This window comes from Hyperolius riggenbachi, chromosome 6, assembly GCF_040937935.1.
Source record: "Hyperolius riggenbachi isolate aHypRig1 chromosome 6, aHypRig1.pri, whole genome shotgun sequence".
NCBI classification, from domain to species: domain Eukaryota; kingdom Metazoa; phylum Chordata; class Amphibia; order Anura; family Hyperoliidae; genus Hyperolius; species Hyperolius riggenbachi.
Window position 1 is genome coordinate 196,762,690 of NC_090651.1, and position 16,473 is coordinate 196,779,162.

The window sequence follows — 16,473 nt, forward strand, 5'->3', positions numbered from 1 at the left end:
TTTCCCTGTCACTGTCATTTTGGAAACACCGATGGATGTGGAATCCATAAAGACGGATATAAAATGGCAGCTGAAACTCCCAGAGCTGTCTGTCAGTATGCAGGCCTGCACTATAGCTAAAGATGGCGCGGGGTGAAGGGAGAGAATGCCGATCTCACGGTGGAAGCTCTTTTGCATTCTGCTCAGCCACACTCAGCACACAGATCATCACAGGGTGAATCGTATTCTGAAAACATTTCCCCTTCTTCTAGATGCCCTGCAAACCAGACTTGAAAAGATCAGGTAGGGCCATTTTTTCTTTTTCAGGGCTGGAGTGTCAGAATTCTAGCGGTTTTATTTATGCAGGAAAAACTGTCATATGTGTATGTATATATAAATATTAATAATCAATACAGTCCTTCCAAAGAAAGAAATAGTTATTGTTAAACCATATATAACATACTTTAATACTGTGAAATATATTTAAAAGCTAGTGATAATTTGAGACAGTAAAACACTCTTGTGGGATTGTTTTGGTTCTAGACAATTTTGTTTACATGTTCCTTGGTTGAAGGCCATTACAGCCAGCAAGAAAAGATAAGTTTCCCAGACAGAGAAAGTCAAAATATGAAAGATATAAAATATAAAACAATTGTTTTCCCAATTAGTTAAAGATGATTCAATGATGCCACATTATTAATACTGGTTGTTATTTGTTATGAAATGATGACCCCTGCCGGTGGAAAAATATTACATCGTTACATAGTTACATAGTTATTTTGGTTGAAAAAAGACATACGTCCATCGAGTTCAACCAGTATAAAGTACAACACCAGCCTGCTCCCTCACATATCCCTGTTGATCCAGAGGAAGGCGAAAAAACCCTTACAAGGCATGGTCCAATTAGCCCCTAAAGGGAAAAATTCCTTCCCGACTCCAGATGGCAATCAGATAAAATCCCTGGATCAACATCATTAGGCATTACCTAGTAATTGTAGCCATGGATGTCTTTCAACGCAAGGAAAGCATCTAAGCCCCCTTTAAATGCAGGTATAGTTTGCCATAACGACTTCCTGTGGCAATGCATTCCACATCTTAATCACTCTAACTGTAAAGAACCCTTTCCTAAATAAATGGCTAAAACGTTTTTCCTCCATGCGCAGATCATGTCCTCTAGTCCTTTGAGAAGTCCTAGGGACAAAAAGCTCATCCGCCAAGCTATTATATTGCCCTCTGATGTATTTATACATGTTAATTAGATCCCCTCTAAGGCGTCTTTTCTCTAGACTAAATAAGCCCAGTTTATCTAACCTTTCTTGATAAGTGAGACCTTCCATCCCACGTATCAATTTTGTTGCTCGTCTCTGCACCTGCTCTAAAACTGCAATATCTTTTTTGTAATGTGGTGCCCAGAACTGAATTCCATATTCCATATGTGGCCTTACTAGAGAGTTAAACAGGGGCAATATTATGCTAGCATCTCGAGTTTTTATTTCCCTTTTAATGCATCCCAAAATTTTGTTAGCTTTAGCTGCAGCTGCTTGGCATTGAGTACGATTATTTAACTTGTTGTCAATGAGTACTCCTAAGTCCTTCTCCAAGTTTGATGTCCCCAACTGTATCCCATTTATTTTGTATGGTGCTAGACCATTAGTACGTCCAAAATGCATGACTTTACATTTGTCAACATTGAATTTCATCTGCCATGTATGTGCCCATATAGCCATCCTATCCAGATCCTGTTGCAATATGACACTATCTTCCTGAGAGTTGATGATTCTGCACAATTTTGTATCATCTGCAAAAATAGCAACATTGTTCACTACTGCATCTACTAGGTCATTAATAAATAAATTGAAGAGCACTGGACCCAGAACAGACCCCTGTGGGACCCCACTTCTAACAGTCTCCCATTTTGAGTACGATCCATTGACCACAACTCTTTGTTTTCTGTCCATTAGCCAGTTCCCTATCCATGAACACAGACTCTTCCCCAGTCCTTGCATCCTCAACTTTTGCACCAGACTTTTGTGGGGAACAGTGTCGAAGGCCTTTGCAAAGTCCAAGTATCTGACATCTACAGCATTCCCAATATCCATATTAGCATTCACTACCTCATAAAAGCTGAGCATGTTAGTCAAACAGGACCTGTCTTTAGTAAACCCATGTTGATGCTGAGAAATAAGATTATTTTCTACTATGAAGTCATGTATAGCATCTCTTAGTAACCCCTCAAATAGTTTGCATACAACTGATGTTAAGCTTACAGGCCTATAATTTCCTGGATCTGATTTTTTTGCCCTTCTTAAATAATGGGAAAACATGGGTGTACGCCAATCCACTGGGACTCTGCCAGTTGCAAGAGAGTCACAAAAGATAAGATAAAGGGGTTTATCTATAACTGAACTTAATTCCCTTAGGACCCGAGGATGCATGCCATCCGGACCAGGTGCCTTGTCTATTTTTAATTTATTTAGTCTTGCCTTCACTTCTTCCTGCGTTAAGTATTTAATATTACAGTTAGAAGATTGAGACTCTTCCGCCTCTGTAGTTTGCAACAGTGCTGTTTCTTTTGTGAAGACAGAAGCAAAGAAAGCATTTAATAACTCTGCCTTACCTTGGTCATCCACCATTGAGTTCCCCCCCTCATCCTTTAGGAGTCCTATACAGTCAACCTTTCTTTTTTTAGAGTTAATGTACTTGTAAAACTTTTTTGGGTTAGATTTGATATCCTTAGCGATTTGTTTTTCAGCTTCAATCTTTGCCTGCCTAATTTATTTTTTACAATTTTTATTGCACTCCTTATAATTGCTTAGTGCAGCCTCGGTCCCCTTCTGTTTTAAGACCTTATAGGCATTCTTTTTCCTCTTCATTTTATCTTTAACCTTTCTATTCATCCATAGAGGCCTTTTTTTATTCCTAGACATTTTGTTTCCATATGTGATATACATACTACAATATTGATTGAGTATAAGTTTAAAAGCTTGCCATTTCCCTTCAGTGTCTTCCCCTTGTAGTACATTATACCACTTCACCAAACTTAGTGCCTGCCTAATTTGATTGAACTTTGCTTTTCTAAAATTCATAGTTTTAGTTTATCAGAAAGACAAATATATAGACAATGATTTTATATTTAATATGCAATTATATCTTATATGATTAATTGTTTTAAGAAAAAGTATATAATAAGCTTTATATTTAAATAAGTATATTAGAAGCCTTGTATGTTTTAACCTCCTTGCCGGTTATCCCGAACACAGTTCGGGGTAACCTGCGCAGGAGGATTTCTCAGGCCTCGCTGGGCCGATTTGCATAATTTTTTTTTTGTTACAAGCAGCTAGCACTTTGCTAGCTGCTTGTAACTTGCGATCGCCGCCGCTCGCCGCCGATTCGCCGCTACCCGCCGCGCCGAGCCGCCCCCCCCCCCGCCCCAGACCCCTGCGCAGCCTGGCCAATCAGTGCCAGGCAGCGCTAAGGGGCGGATCGGGGTTCCCTCTGACGTCACGACGTCCATGACGTCGGTGACGTCATCCCGCCCGGTCGCCATGGCGACCGGGGAAGCCCTGCAAGAAATCCCGTTCTCAACGGGATTTCTTGCATACTCTGATCGCCGAAGGCGATCGGAGTAGGTAGGGGGATGCTGCCGCTCAGCGGCTATCATGTAGCGAGCCCTTGGCTCGCTACATGATTTAAAAAAAAAAAAATAAGTGCGGCGCTGCCTCCTTGCCGGATTTTTTAGACCGGCAAGGAGATTAATAAGCCTTAAATTGCTGAAGGCTCTCACAGGTCTGGTTACAGTGTCAACCTGACCAATCTCATGTCTGGGGAAGTACCAAGACATTCCAACCTAATTAGCAGTGAACACTTTATCAGTAATGCGTCATGAATGACATTGTTTAATGTTTTTGGAAGTCCATGTCTGGGTCAAACAAGTCATACTAGCAGACAAGATGGCTGGTGACATCCATTTTTAATGAACTGCGTCAGAAATGACCTGATTAGAATGTATAAACATTGCAAACCTACGTAAATTCCCACAGAGATAAGGTAATTAAGAATTTATAAATAATAATATTATGACTTAGGTAATCAAAACATGATAAAGCATTGACGCACGAAAGCTTTAGCCAATCAGAGCCTGGGATTTAAGGAAAGTCCAGATTAGGCAGCCATATTGCCTCCAACCCCTATAAAAGTAGAAGCTGAAAGCACATAGTTTGCAGAAGCCCAACAATCTCCTGAGAAGACACATGAGGCAGAAGCTACCTTCCCACAAGTGGTTCTAGATGCTGAAGAGATGACAGAGAAGGCGTAATATGCTTCATATTCTGGTGATTTACTTTATTAATTTTTCAGCATTAAGTTTTGTTAAGATGTTAGCAAGAAGTTTTTTTAGAAGCTATTTTTTATGCCATTTCTTTAAGAAGATTACTACAAGTTTTACACAGCTACTAGATACACAGCTATTGATACAGATAAGACTACTTTTGATCTTATTCTACAGAACACAACTGTTATATTCTTTTTTGAATGTACTTATAAGATTGATAATTGCTTGGCTCTAAAGCCTTGATAAGATGGAATACTGTTATAAGGAAACACTACTTGGAACTGTTCATATTTTGTATATATGCTGAATGATAAGCAAATACATTTTTTTATATAAAATCATATACTGAGTGCTCCGATTCATTTCAAGGTATACCGTCAATCTATAATTACTGTTATAGAGGGTTCAGACTCCACTATGCCGGATTTATATGATAGCAATGCTTTAAGGGCTGGTCCTTTACTGAGTTAGCAATCATGAAAAAGGCAAGAACCGCTCTGGTTTTTGACAGGAGGATCAGGTTGCTCTTGAGCAATTCCCAGCCACAGATCAGTGAATCACTCAGAATTACATGAAAGACTTAAAGTGAACCAAGCACCATTTTTAGCACCCAGGGCATCTCAATAGCACATGAAAAATGCATGCCAACAATATGTCTCATTATTAAAATGAACTTCCATTTTACCTTTTATTTAACATCCAAAGTAGTTTTATTAGCCTACCCTCAGCAGGCCTGCCCATCCGTCCCCGGAAGAGAATTGTTTTATTATAGTCATTACCAAGAAGTAAACAATACCTTTTTATCAACAGAGGGGGGCGGGTAATTAGGACAGTTTCTTCAAAGAGATTGTGTGTGTCAATGTGTCAAGATAGCATCTCTGACTTGTATAAATAAGGACTGTGAGAAGGGGAGGGGGGGAACATGGCAGCTTCTATGCCTTTAATGCTTTCTCTAAAAACCTCAATCTCATCAGAGATTCTACAAATTACAAATCATCTGCAGCAGTCAGTTAGTTTACTAGGGGATAGAGTATATATTTATTTATTTAAACAGTTGAAGTGAGTGTGTCCTCTATTACTAAAGTTTAACAAATCATTTGATTGAATCGAAATGAGAAAGCAAGATAGCTGGGAGGTATGTTATAACTCTCTCTCATTTTGCAAACAGGAACTTTTTCTTTCTTGATTTTTGTCCCTGTTGATGGACATTTACACCCTCTATCTGCCCCCAGTGACACCAGATATCACTAAAAACTTTGAAAGGGATGCAACTTTTTCCCCTGTATACAAAGCTGGATTATTTGTGGGAGATAAGGGCTCATCCTCATCTATTGGATTAGAGAATTCTATTAGTCTGGAATAAACTTCAGAGATATTTTACTGATACAAACTTCAAAATCAATGCTGCTTTGATTGACAGTTGGTCCACCCCCACACACTGAAATATTTAAAAGCACTGTACATAAAAAGACCTGGGTCTACAGAAGTAGCATCTTACCATTGTAGTATCTCTCGGATGGGTTGAGGTTTCCTGGACAGCAGTTAACTGTGGGCTCATTTGGCTTGCCATTTCTCAGAAGGTTGGTGGCTGGCCAGGAGTCTGCCAGCCAAGGATAGTTAGATGCACCTGTAGCCAACATGCCTGGTCTGGAATGGAAAACAATATTTACAATGGCTTCAAGAATGTACCATTCAATCTTCTGTTGATTACAGAAGCTAAATATGGACATTCATTAGCTCCTGTCACTTTGCAAAATGTTACCCATACTACAGCACTAACAGGGAGTGATGAGGCCTGAGGCCCACTAGAGCACTTACAGGAGTGTTTTGTGTGTTCACAAAAAAAAAAAAAAAAAACGGTGGCAATTCTGAAAATGTACTAAAATCGCAATCATGGTGTCTGCAGCATTTTTGGAACAATTTGATTCAAGGACTGCATGGCCCAAAATCACATTGCTTGAAATTGCTCTGGAAAGCAATTTTTTTACGGGTAAAATCGCTCTTAAAAATGCTAGCATTTTTTTTTAAAGCTGTTTCAAATGGGCCCTAGTCCTTAAAGTTTCCTTGTGTGCCAGCTAGTGCTTGCTATAATGATCCAGCATGAACTACTGTAACAGGCTGCCTGCACTGTTTTCATGCAGAGCTGAGTAAAAATAAATCTCAATTATAAATAACGTGGGAGCACTACATCCTTCCTTAGCCATAAAGAAGAATTACGCAGGAGAAGTACCCAATATACCAACAGCACTACAACAAAACTGTCTTTAGAACTACAATATTTTCAATTCCATTCTATTTTTCTGAATCAAAGATAAGGCGATTGCATTCATTTTCATCTAAATAATGTCCACCGTAGTCAATCCCTTTATTTTTATTCAAAAGTTGAAACATCAACCTTCAATTTTTGGTTTGTTAAAAAAATAAAATTGAAAAATGAACTGATCGTTTTTTTTGCCACCTTTATAGAGCTATGGCAGCACTGTTAAGGGGAATCTGAAGTGGAAATAATCTTATGATAAAATGAATTGTATGTGTAGCACAGCTAAGAAATATAACATTAGTAGCAAAGATATGAATCTAATATTGTTTCCAGTACAGGAAGAATTGAGAAACTTCACTTGTTATCTATGCAAAAGAGCTTCTCTGAGCCCTCCAACTAATTTAGTCAGAGAGCAGTGCTATTTTCTGAAGCACTTATACATCAAAGAAACAGTGAAATACATCTTCAGATAACATTTTACTGCAGGGAAGGTGAAAGGGTCATTAGCTCTGCTCTGTTTCAAAGTTTAAAATGCAGAGTGTAGTTTGTAAACTGCAAATATTAGAGAATACTGCAATGTTATAAAAAAGCTATATAACTGAAAATAAAAAAACGAGACTCTTTTCTTTGCTACTAATGTTCTATTAATTATCTGTACTACACATTCAATTCATTATATTATAAGGGTTTTTTTTTTTTTTGCTTCGGTGTCACTTTAACAGAAGGTTTGCCAATAGGGTCAACAATAAAGCTAACGCTTGATTGCCTCTAAAAAGCACACGTAAAAACCTTAGCCTTGGAGTAAAAATGTTGAAAATATTTTAGTGAAAAAAAACACAAAAACTTTTGCATTGTATTGTACAGGACTGGGTCCTTTTTTTTGTGTTTTTAATGCTTAATTGTGTCCACATTTTTGAGAATTTACTCCTCAAGAGTTATGCAGTTAAAATTGGACAGTTCTGACGTTTTTAACTAGTCCATTTTCTCATGGGGGCTTCTCAGTATTTATTTTATTATTTTCAAATGCATTCCAGAAACGGCAGTTGCTAAGTGTAACTGCATGCGTGTAACTGCATGCAAATTTCCTATTAAATGCATTGTATGCGAATTGATGGCTCTGCCGTGCAGATTTTTCCTGCACACAAAACCGCACAGGATTTCTGACAAGTGGAAACAGGTCCATCCACTTGTATTGGTTATGCGAATCTGCATGCAGAAAACGCATGCTGATTCGCTCTAGTGGAAACGGGCCCTAACAGTTTCAAATCCCTTCCCACACTATCCAACACTAAAACAAAGAAAATCCTGGTATTGTTCTTTAAAATGGTCAACCTCAATACAATGTCTACACAACACCTGCTCCAGACATATTTGATAAAATCTTGTCAAAGTTAACTTGATGAATTAGGCTTTTTTTCTTTCTTTTTTTACTTTAGAAATATGCCCAACATCTCATTTTAAAAGACACAAACTTGTCCTTGGATCGTGAATAACTGAGTGAAGAATGTAGTGCTATTATTACTACTGGTATGTCCTGCTTTTGCCAGCTGAAAGACCACCTTTTTTTGTAAAATTATTAAAGGGAACCTGAACTGAAAGTAAAATTATTTAAAATAAACACATGAGGTAACTTCAAATGAGCATTGCATAGTTACCTTGCCATCAGTTCCTCTCAGAAGCTCACCATTTTCTTCTGACAACAATCCCTTCCAATTCTGACAACATTTTGTCAGAACTGAACTGTATCAGTTGCTGTCAGTTATATATCAGTTGCTGTTAGTTATAGTTGAGAGGACAACTGATGTGCCAGGTAATGTCCATGTTTCCCTATGGTTCATGTGGGAAATGTTACAGTTTAACAGTGTGCTGACCAGGAAGCTGTTATGGGGTAATGGCCATTTTCAAAATGGAGGACGGAGAATTCTCTTGATCACAGTGGACAAACAGGAAGCAGGAGAGGAGAAAGAGACTGAGGAGTAGACTACACATGAGGCAAGTATGACTTGTGTATGTTTATTTTCACTTTTAATTTTCAGTTCAGGTTTTCTTTAAGCATCTCAAGGTTTGTCTCAGATACATCCCTTGTATATATTGGTGGAGGTGTTGCTTCACTTTTACGCAGAAAATACCTTAAAAGGGGTTCTTTCGCAAATAGGGAAAAAAAAAAATGGTGGTCTATGCATAGACTATTAAACATCCCTCTAAAATAGTGTAAAAAGTTTTTCAAATAAATGAATGGTTTCCTCAAGCAACATATAATCCTCAGTGTTTGTAAACACTGACGGATGACAGACTGGTAGGCTAATCAATTTGTTAGGGGAGGTTTTTTTTACTTACATTTCCCAAACATAACTGCTGCCTATCTAGTTTTCAGTGGTGTAATCCACTTCTGTCATAAATCACCGTTACAGCGGTTATAATAATGACTGAACCTGGGTAGCGGGTAGTTTGATGCAAGTGAGGTTCAGCAGCTGAAGGAGAGCGGCAGCGGCTACTAACAAACGAGTCAACGGGACTCCCGCTGCCCGATCTAATAAAGACTCTCATGCGAGTTGCATGCTATACAACTAAAGAGCCAAATCAGCAGAAGCAGAAGTGATTCAAAGAGGCCAAGGGGAAACGGTTCTTAACCGGGAAAGTGGTGAGATTGAATCATTTTTAAGAGACTGAATCATTTTAAGAGACTGAGTCACTCAAGCTGATTGCAGGAGTAGTGAAATCGATTCAAAAGTTAGTGAATTAGGATTTTTAATACAAATACTGTGGATTGGCATACAGCCAAGAGAATCTATTTTAGTCCTGGAACTCCCTATTTATTGTATTTATAAAGCGCCAACATGTTTTGCAGCGCTGTACATTACAAAAGGCTTAGAAAAGCGCTGCTAGTTAATCGCTTGGGATTTGAAAAGCTCTTGCTAATGTAATGCTATGTGTGATCCCACTTGAGGGATGTGATTTTTGAAAAATCCCCATAGCATTACATTAGCAAGAATTTTAAATTATAAATGCTTAGAAAAGCTCTGCTAGTAGGTTCCAGGCCTTACAGAGTATCTGATAAATTAAAAGTAGATTTTGGATGTTGTAATGCAGTTACCTCTAAGGCCTCATTCACATCATACGCGCTTCCGTGCGCATTTGGAAGCGCGTATGATGTGCTGAAACGCAGGAACGGCAGAAGGGCATAGTCAGCCCTTCTACCGTTCACATCTACTGCGCTGCGCAGCAGTACGATGCGCTAGGTAGCACTGTCAATGGATGGGATCAGCAGCGCAGCGGCGCAGATAGCTTGCGATCGTATGCCCTGCGTTCGGATCGCACGGCCATCTGCGCTAGGTAGATGTGAACAAGGCCTAAATCTAGGTTGGCATAAAAAAAATAATAATTTGCAATCAAGCAATCAAGTTTGATGTGTCTGACACTAACTTCCTGGGCCATTTTTTCCCAGACCCTCGAGTGAAAATTTCCTTAATGGGACATACTTCAACTATATCTTCATGGTTAGACCATTGTGCTCCTACTTGTCTGGTCTGTACATACGATTCCCTGATGTCCATATAAAATGCTGAATACTTTTTTTTTCTTACCTTGCTGTGATGTGACTGGACCCTTCAGTGTGGGGAAAGGACACTGTAATTGAAGAGTGAGGGATTATTACATAGTTAATTCATATGCATATGTATATATATATACAGTGAAGGAAATAATTATTTGACCCCTCACTGATTTTGTAAGTTTGTCCAATGACAAAGAAATGAAAAGTCTCAGAACAGTATCATTTCAATGGTAGGTTTATTTTAACAGTGGCAGATAGCACATCAAAAGGAAAATCGAAAAAATAACCTTAAATAAAAGATAGCAACTGATTTGCATTTCATTGAGTGAAATAAGTTTTGAACCCCTACCAACCATTAAGAGTTCTGGCTCCCACAGAGTGGTTAGACACTTCTACTCAATTAGTCACCCTCATTAAGGACACCTGTCTTAACTAGTCACCTGTATAAAAGACACCTGTCCACAGAATCAATCAATCAAGCAGACTCCAAACTCTCCAACATGGGAAAGATCAAAGAGCTGTCCAAGGATGTCAGAGACAAAATTGTAGACCTGCACAAGGCTGGAATGGGCTACAAAACCATTAGCAAGAAGCTGGGAGAGAAGGTGACAACTGTTGGTGCGATTGTTCGAAAATGGAAGGAGCACAAAATGACCATCAATCGACCTCGCTCTGGGGCTCCACGCAAGATCTCACCTCGTGGGGTGTCAATGGTTCTGAGAAAGGTGAAAAAGCATCCTAGAACTACACGGGAGGAGTTAGTGAATGACCTCAAATTAGCAGGGACCACAGTCACCAAGAAAACCATTGAAAACACATTACACCGCAATGGATTAAAATCCTGCAGGGCTCGCAAGGTCCCCCTGCTCAAGAAGGCACATGTGCAGGCCCGTCTGAAGTTTGCCAATGAACACCTGAATGATTCTGTGAGTGACTGGGAGAAGGTGCTGTGGTCTGATGAGACCAAAATAGAGCTCTTTGGCATTAACTCAACTCGCTGTGTTTGGAGGAAGAAAAATGCTCCCTATGACCCCCAAAACATCGTCCCCACCGTCAAGCATGGGGGTGGAAACATTTTGCTTTGGGGGTGTTTTTCTGCTAAGGGCACAGGACAACTTAATCGCATTAACGGGAAAATGGACGGAGTCATGTATCGTGAAATCCTGAACGACAACCTCCTTCCCTCTGCCAGGAAACTGAAAATGGGTCGTGGATGGGTGTTCCAGCACGACAATTACCCAAAACATACAGCAAAGGCAACAAAGGAGTAGCTCAAGAAGAAGCACATTAAGGTCATGGAGTGGCCTAGTCAGTCTCCGGACCTTAATCCAATAGAAAACCTATGGAGGGAGCTCAAGCTCAGAGTTGCACAGAGACAGCTTTGAAACCTTAGGGATTTAGAGATGATCTGCAAAGAGGAGTGGACCAACATTCCTCCTAAAATGTGTGCAAACTTGGTCATCAATTACAAGAAACGTTTGACCTCTGTGCTTGCAAACAAGGGTTTTTCCACTAAGTATTAAGTCTTTTATTGTTAGAGGGTTCAAAAACTTATTTCACTCAATGAAATGCAAATCAGTTGCTATCTTTTATTTAAGGTTATTTTTTTGATTTTCCTTTTGATGTGCTATCTGCCACTGTTAAATAAACCTACCATTGAAATGATACTGTTCTGAGACTTTTCATTTCTTTGTCATTGGACAAACTTACAAAATCAGTGAGGGGTCAAATAATTATTTCCTCCACTGTATATATATATATATATATATATATATATATATATATATATATATATATATATATATATATACGTACATACATACATCACAACAGTGCATGCAATAGGAGTAAGTGAACAGGTACCTGCAGGGGTGTAGGCAAAGGAGGCTAGAATAAAACAAACAGTTTCATTAGGATCATTCATCCAAGATTAACACCATTTTTTCCTAGCTGTCACTGCAGCATCACATACCTGTGTAATGGCTCAGTTCCTTCCTCTTCTTTCTACGGCAGTAAATCCAGACACTGAAGCACATTAGGATTACCCAGCATGCTCCACCAATACCGGCTATGAATGCTGGCTGTTTGACCACATCTGTAATCTGCTCAGTCAGACTGACACTGTCGCCACTATTGATAGATATGTGATCTGATGATGGTTCTGGGCAGAGTAGAAAGAAAACAGAGGATGATGAACAGCATTATAATATCAGCAAAACTAAGGTTTAATTGCCTCATTTCAAGCCGCATACTTTAAATTATGACAGCTGTTAAGATATGTGATGATTCATATGCCCTTATACAGCTCATCCACTGATCTAGAGTAATGTGGCTATGTTGTCTGTTTTGTTAGACAGAAAGTTTTAAATAAAGTTTACTCAGAGCAGAGAAAAACAAAAAAACAAAAACGAGAACAGTGTGTGTTCCTGAGAAAAACTAAAGCATGGTGTCTGTGTGCAGTTTATCCTCCGCCAGAGATCTTCTATAACTCACAAGATAAGATCAGAAAGCAGCATCAGGCCAGCTATTCCATCTCTTAAATGGCAACAAGTTATGGGCCCACAGGAGAGGGAACAAGCCCATGGAACACACTGCTTTTGATGGAGAAGAGGATTATTCCTAGGCCATTTGTGCTTAATGAATCTAAAGCTGCGTACCCACCACCCCACGGGTCCAGTGACATCCCCTTGACAATGGTCGTTAGCCACACCTCTGCCAAGCGCAAGGTCACAGTGTGGTTGTGCACCTGTACCCACGTCGCGATATGTTGGAGAAATTGTCGGTCATCGGGAAAATCGCAATGTTGGTACATAGCTTTAAAGAGACCATCCTACATGAATCTTCAGAAAACACAGACCCAGTTGAATAGAGAAAAGAGGAGGAGGAGGCCTATGCTGAGACAATTTAATTCCTGGATGACAAAATTCTGTCTCTTATAATGTCTGTTTCTTATAATGAGAGAAGCACCTGATGAAGGAAGGAAAGCATTGAAATTCTAATAGATCATTATGCTGACATAGGCAAGCCACATATCTTTATATACAGGACTGACATCCCTTCAGAAAGCTGAAAAGTGCAAGTGTTACAGTGTTAAAATATCATATGCTCAGAAACAGCTATTACAGCACTTAAAAATGCAGGAGCAACCCTCAATGATGGGCTATAGGTTACTATGGTTCTGAAAATCCAACCTGAATCATTTAAACCCTTTGCCATCCATATAACAGCAAGGGGAAAATGTATCCTTTATCTTCTACAGTTGTCATCAGAAAGGTCACAAAGCCAATGCAAGCCAGAGAAGAATAAATAGAGGACACAGTGGTGTAATTATTGCAAGAGCCCCACTCACAGAGAGACATTGCACAGACGGAAAGCACAAGACAACATAAAGCATGTGACTGATGATCTGGAACAAACATTTGCCTTTAAAATAAATTAAGCCCAGTTTAGCAATTCAATAAAAAGACTAATGGTAGATCCAGGAGCAACGCTGCACATTATCACAGACATTATTAGATTGAAAAGATTTGAGAACTCATTTAAAAGAAATCTGAGAAGGGGTTTAAAAATGTATACATACCTGGGGCTTCCTATAGCCCTTCAGACTGATCGCTCCTTTGCTGTCCTACCGAGCTGCCTGGAACCTCTGTTGGCTGCTGTGGTAATTCCTCCAGTCAGGGCGTACTACACATGCACGGCTCAACCGCGTACACCCCATAACGCTCCTGTAGCCGGGAGCATTCTGTGCCTGTGCATATAGGTTAGCAATGCATGTGTACAGAAATTGTCCCTCAACTGTCGTCCAAGGGATAGAGTCCCAATCCCTGCAGGTGACAGTAATTGTGGTAATGTATGTGCCTTCAGTAAAGTAGGAATGAAGGGTAATATCACATTCTGAATGAGTTAGGGGGAAAACATATGATGATGACGAGCTTGTGATCATAGCTTTAACTGAGTACAGTAAAAAGGTTTAAAGGCTAAGATACATAAAATGGGATTGGTAGCAAACCATGAGAAAACTAAGTATCTGAGTGGGACTAAGGCCTACTGAAAATAAAGAGTAAAATAAATGGTGACGTACTGTGTTGTTTGAAAAATAAGATTCCACAGCCCCTGTTTTCATATGCCCACTATATGTGATTTGATCAGATACACATGTTTTATATCATCTTATACCAGTAAGATGGTGTAAATAATTAAAAAGTTACTGCTGTATAAAAGCTACACAGCTAAAATTTAAAAAAAAATGTCTGGAACCTTAAAGAGAAACTCCAACCTAGAATTGAACTTTATCCCAATCAGTAGCTGATACCCCCTTTTACATGAGAAATATAATGCTTTTCACAAACAGACCATCAGGGGGCGCTGTATGACTGATTTTGGGCTGAAACCCCTCCCACAAGAAGCTCTGAGTACCACAGTACTTTTGGCAGTTTGTTACAATGTAACAAGGTTCATAGACAGGAATTAGCTGTTTACAGCTGTCTCTAACAGCCAAAACAGCTAGCAGCAGCTACATAACCTGCCCACAGTAAAAATGTCACCATTTAATAAATGTCAGAATGTAAATCGGGGAGAGGAGAGATTTTACAATGAGCAAACACTGACTAAATCATTTATACATAATTATGGTAAAAAATGAAGCACTTTTTTTACTACATTATTTTCACTGGAGTTCCTCTTTAAGGGGTAAAAACCTTGGAACACGGATGTAATGATCCGCTCAGCTGGCTGCACAGGCAGACAGCTGTTTGACCATTCCTCTAGTCTGTGGGCTGCAGGTCTCTGGAAGAGAGACCTATCTTTCCTTTGCAAGTTTCTGATCTGCTCTGCTGCTGAAGAATTTGCATACATTGGTTATGCAAATCACCTAGCTAGGCTGGCAGTATATAAGCTATGTTTTTCCCAGAGTCCTTGGCTGGTCATCCCTTCATGGTTTGTTGAAACACTCCAAAAGTGTCAGCTGTACTATTTCTTGTTAAAGTTATCTTAGAGTAATTCTTGGGACTGCACTAGGCAGCTTCCGTAGTGCAGTTAGGCTTATCTGTTTTGTCTGTATTGCTTCTCTGCTGCGATTGTCCTGTCACCAACGGTGGTTGTCAGGAGATCGTTCGGTCTGTCTGGGGGTGCTAACCAGAGCAGCGGTTGCTACTGGTAGCCCCTTCTGTTCATCTGTCTTGCTTGGATCGCACTAGCCCCTAGCGGTAGCGGCTGTGGATCCTTCTGATCTGCTTTCTTGGAGTATAGCTGGAGCAGTGTTTGCTACCTGCTATCTCATCTGTCTATCTTGCTTGGATCGCACTAGCCTCTAGCGGTAGTGGCTGTGGATCCCTCTGATCTGCTTTCTTGGAGTATAGCTGGAGCAGCGGTTGCTACCAGCTATCTCATCTGCCTGTCTTGCTTGGATCGCACTAGCCCCTGGCGGTAGCGGCTGTGGATCCTTCTGATCTGTGTTCCTGTTCTTGTACCCGGATCGCACTCGCTCTGACGGAAAGAGCAGTGGATCTTTCCTCTTTTATTCCTCTTCTCCGTTTGTGTGCTTGCTGCAGTTGTGACTCTGGCCTTTGATCCTGTGTTCCCTAGTTCCTGCCTTGCCTTGTATTACTCTGAATTCCTGGTATCGATCCTTGCTAACCTGACCACTCTCTGTCTTACTTTATTACCTGATGCTGATCTCTTGGTTTGACTCCTGCTTGTATGACTTCCCTTTATGTATGATGATTTGGATTATGCACTGTTGTAAATATTCTGTCTGTTGCTTTATATATTTGTATAGATAGATAGATGGTCAGGATTCTGGTATTTGTGGTGCACCACGCGTTGTTTGATTGTACGATTGTATGTGTATGGTGATCTGTATTTGTACACTTTGCATTATTGTAAATAAAACACATTTATTATTCTACTCTGTTGTGCAGACGTCAGTATTTCAATTGTGATCTTCTGGCTTTGTTTAAACCAAAACGATTGCCATGCAGAGATCGTGGATCTGCCAGTCTGGTTCCAGTCACGACCACGATCTGCATGGCCAATCGTTACAACGGACAAGTTAAACACTCACAAAGTAGATTTCATGTTTTATTGTCTCTGCTCAATCACAATCTATTATGAGTCCCAGAGATAAAATGCATGAGCTATTGACCCTTTTTATCTATACCCTGGTCTCAGAAGTTGTTATTTTCAGTTAAAGGTTTTATGGCTGTAATTCCTTATCAGGGAGGGATATGCAATAATTAATCATACACATGTTTATCTCATCGTGTCACGTATTACCTCGAATACACTAAAGTGTTTTGCCCACTAAAGAAAACAATCTGCTTGCGTCTGTCTTTAAAAACTTTTTTCCTTCTT

The 16,473-nt window shown here is 39.7% G+C and overlaps 1 protein-coding gene across 3 annotated transcripts in view; it reads right to left on the reverse strand.

The window, feature by feature from the left end:
* The window catches only part of ROBO3 (roundabout guidance receptor 3), a 661,476-nt gene that overhangs the window by 63,974 nt on the left and 581,029 nt on the right, over nt 1-16,473 (reverse strand). For all 3 annotated transcript variants that reach the window (XM_068240266.1, XM_068240267.1, XM_068240268.1), the window contains exons 17-20: nt 12,095-12,283; nt 11,986-12,009; nt 10,154-10,196; nt 5,808-5,956 (exon numbers count right to left, since the gene is read on the reverse strand). In XM_068240266.1, the coding sequence (XP_068096367.1) occupies nt 5,808-5,956; nt 10,154-10,196; nt 11,986-12,009; nt 12,095-12,283 (405 nt within the window). The remainder of the gene's footprint in view (nt 1-5,807; nt 5,957-10,153; nt 10,197-11,985; nt 12,010-12,094; nt 12,284-16,473) is intronic.